Source organism: Tupaia chinensis, unplaced genomic scaffold, assembly GCF_000334495.1.
Source record: "Tupaia chinensis unplaced genomic scaffold, TupChi_1.0 Scaffold000077_1, whole genome shotgun sequence".
NCBI classification, from domain to species: Eukaryota; Metazoa; Chordata; class Mammalia; order Scandentia; family Tupaiidae; genus Tupaia; species Tupaia belangeri.
Window position 1 is genome coordinate 130,802 of NW_006159538.1, and position 2,773 is coordinate 133,574.

The 2,773-nt window shown below is 56.9% G+C and overlaps 1 protein-coding gene across 1 annotated transcript in view; it reads left to right on the top strand.

The window, feature by feature from the left end:
* The window catches only part of PTPN5 (protein tyrosine phosphatase non-receptor type 5), a 27,659-nt gene that overhangs the window by 23,721 nt on the left and 1,165 nt on the right, over positions 1–2,773 (top strand). The window contains 1 exon segment of the mRNA XM_006172410.1: positions 1,792–1,798. Coding sequence (XP_006172472.1) covers positions 1,792–1,798 — 7 coding nt within the window.

The following is a 2,773-nucleotide window of genomic DNA, read 5'->3' on the forward strand; positions in this document are numbered from 1 at the left end:
GTCTCAGAGAGGTTCGCTCGCTTGCTCAGGGCCACACAGTCAGAGGCAGAGCTTGTCGCTGGCCTCTCCCCACCCAGCGCCCATGCTTTTAAACAGCACTCTGATGCCTCCCAGCCTGCCAGGACTGACTGTCTGCACCCATAATGGCCCATGTCACTGAATGCCCATAAAAGGCCTTGCAGAGGGGTATTACTCCCATTTTCCAGATGAGGAACCTGAGGCTCACAGGAAGGAAGTAGCTTTTGGGTTATGAATCTGAGATTTGAACCCAGCACCCTCCAGCAGCAAGCCCGATGTCCCTGCTGACTTGGGAGAGAGAATATAAGAAGGGGAGAACACACGGAGGAGAAGAGGGCGGGGAAAATTCGGGAGGGGACCAGGGGTGTACTGCAGCCTGATCTGAGCCCCCGCAGAAATGCACCGAGTACTGGCCGGAGGAGCAGGTGGAGTACGATGGCGTGGAGATCACCGTGCAGAAAGTCATCCACACCGAGGATTACCGGCTGCGGCTCATCTCTCTCAAGGTGAGGCGGGGCCAGGGCTGGGCTGGGAGGATGGAGAGTAGGGCTTCATCGAGCACTCCACGGGGAACAGGGCCCAGAAGCCCACGTTTCTGAAATAAAGGCTTGTGTCATTCCTGGGATTTACTGATAATCAGGGCTGATGAAGGAGGAAGGAGTGAACCGAGGGGCCAGAGGCAGGCCCAAACCCCACTTGCACGTCCCAGACTTCATTTGCATTCACTGCTCTGGGCTCTGTCTCTACACTGTCACTCATAAAGCCTTCTAGCTGTGCTTCAAATGCACCCCAGGCCAGGAGGTGTCAGCAACCCCAGCACTGTCCTTGTCACTGAACATTCGTTAGGACTTTGAAGTCCCCTCCTGGAACATCCCTTCTACCTGGTATGCGGCACTTTTGGCCGGTAGTGCCCGATCTGTCCACCAGGGGACAGGCTCTCCTTGCTGCTTTGGGGTTCAGGGAAGCTGTAGTTACAGAAAACGGAATCAGGGGAATTAGTGGCTCTGTTTTTGGGAAATGGTAGACCCATGTTTGGGGAAGATGGAGCCCACTGTACTAACCTAGAAAGTTGGAAGAAGTGAGCCAGGAGCTAGGAAGCTGGCGCTAACCAGAAACAGCCTGGGAAGCCCGCTGATCCCGACGGCCACCAGGTGCTGCCACAGGAGGTAAGCTGGAGGCCTGAGGGCCAGCTTCTCAGCAGCCCCTCTGCTCCTGGACAGGATACCAAGCAGGGTGTCAGGGGGCTCAGGGCAGTGCCCACCTGAGCAGCCCTGAGACATGAGTCTTACGAGGGATGAGGGGCCAGGAAGTGAGGAGCAGAGGCTGTGGCTATCACCAGCAGGTAACCCAGGACCTGAGGACCTGGCTTCCTGTGTACAAATGCCCCAGAAAGAGGCTGGGGTCAGGTGGGGCTGCTCATCTCAACGCCAAGGGGCTGCTCGGGGCACTTTGGGGCTAGAAGATACTTACATAAACCATTATAAGCACCTGCCCTGGGCTTGGTTTTGGGTGGGCCACTGGGAACACAGGGCTGTCCGAAGCCTGGACTCTGACCTCAAGAAGCACCCATAAGATGTTTAGTGCTGAGCTAGAGATAGGTAAAGAAACAGGAGGAGGACATACTGCCAGCTGGCACACTCAGGGAGGGCTTCCTAGGAGTGGTGATGCTGGTGTCTTAAAGGATGAGTGAGCACACCGTGCCCCTGTGTGCGTGCTGCAGATCGTATCTGCAAACCTTTCGGAGTGTGGGAATGTCAAGTGCAAGTATGCAGGGCGAGGCTCGTCTGGGAGGGAGACCCCGTACCGGGGGTCTGTACCAGGCTGAGGACCAGGAAGAGTGGTTTGTCCAGACAGCAGTGAGGGCCACCGTGGGGATCTCGGTCTGCTGGGCTGCAGTAACAGACTACCAGAGACCAGGCAGCTTATGAATGAGAGGTTCATTTCTCACAGCTCCGGAGGCTGGGAAGTCCAAGATTTGGGCATGGGCGAGGTCAGGTTCTGGCGAGGGCCTGCTTCCTGTTCATGTGTCCCATGCCAGAAGGGCTGAGGGAGCTCTCTGGGCTTCTTTTATAAAGTCACTAACCCTGTTCATGAGGGCTCCCTCTCATGACCTAATCACCTCCACAAATCCCCACCTCCACGCACCTTCACACTGGGGATTAGGCTTCAGCATACGGATTGGGGGGGGGGGGCACAAGCGTTAAGCTCTAAGCAAAGGGTTTTGAGCAGGAGGGCCACGGTGTGGACTTGGGGGCAGCAGAGTTTGGGCTGCTATGGACCTGGGGCTGTCAGGCAGGAGGGAGCGGTCCCACCTAGAGATAGATGACCAAGGTCAGAGTGGAGGAGGTGGTGGCAAGGGGGCGTGGAGAGGAGGTACAACTGGTGACCCTGAATGAGCACAGAGAGGGGCCAGGCAGGCAGACCACAGCGAGGGAGAGTCTGGGGCTCTGGGTCGTGTGAATAAAGGACAACTAGCCATTTGTTAAGAAAGGGACCCCTGGAAACGGTAAATCGGAGAAGGGGCTCTTGGCCTCTCTTTGGGTGGCCCTGAAGTTCCTGGGCCGGAAGTGAAGAGATCAGTGTTGGCACTGCTGGGCAATGTGGTGATGAGAGGTAGGGTCCCACTGTCGGTGTCCTCCTCTCTGCGTTTCCCTCCTCTCCCCTGTCTATGAGCTGCTCTGTGGGCTGAAGGAGTTCCCATGTCCCTGTCACGTAACCATGGGCCACTGTCTCCTGGGCAGAGCTGGACGGAAGA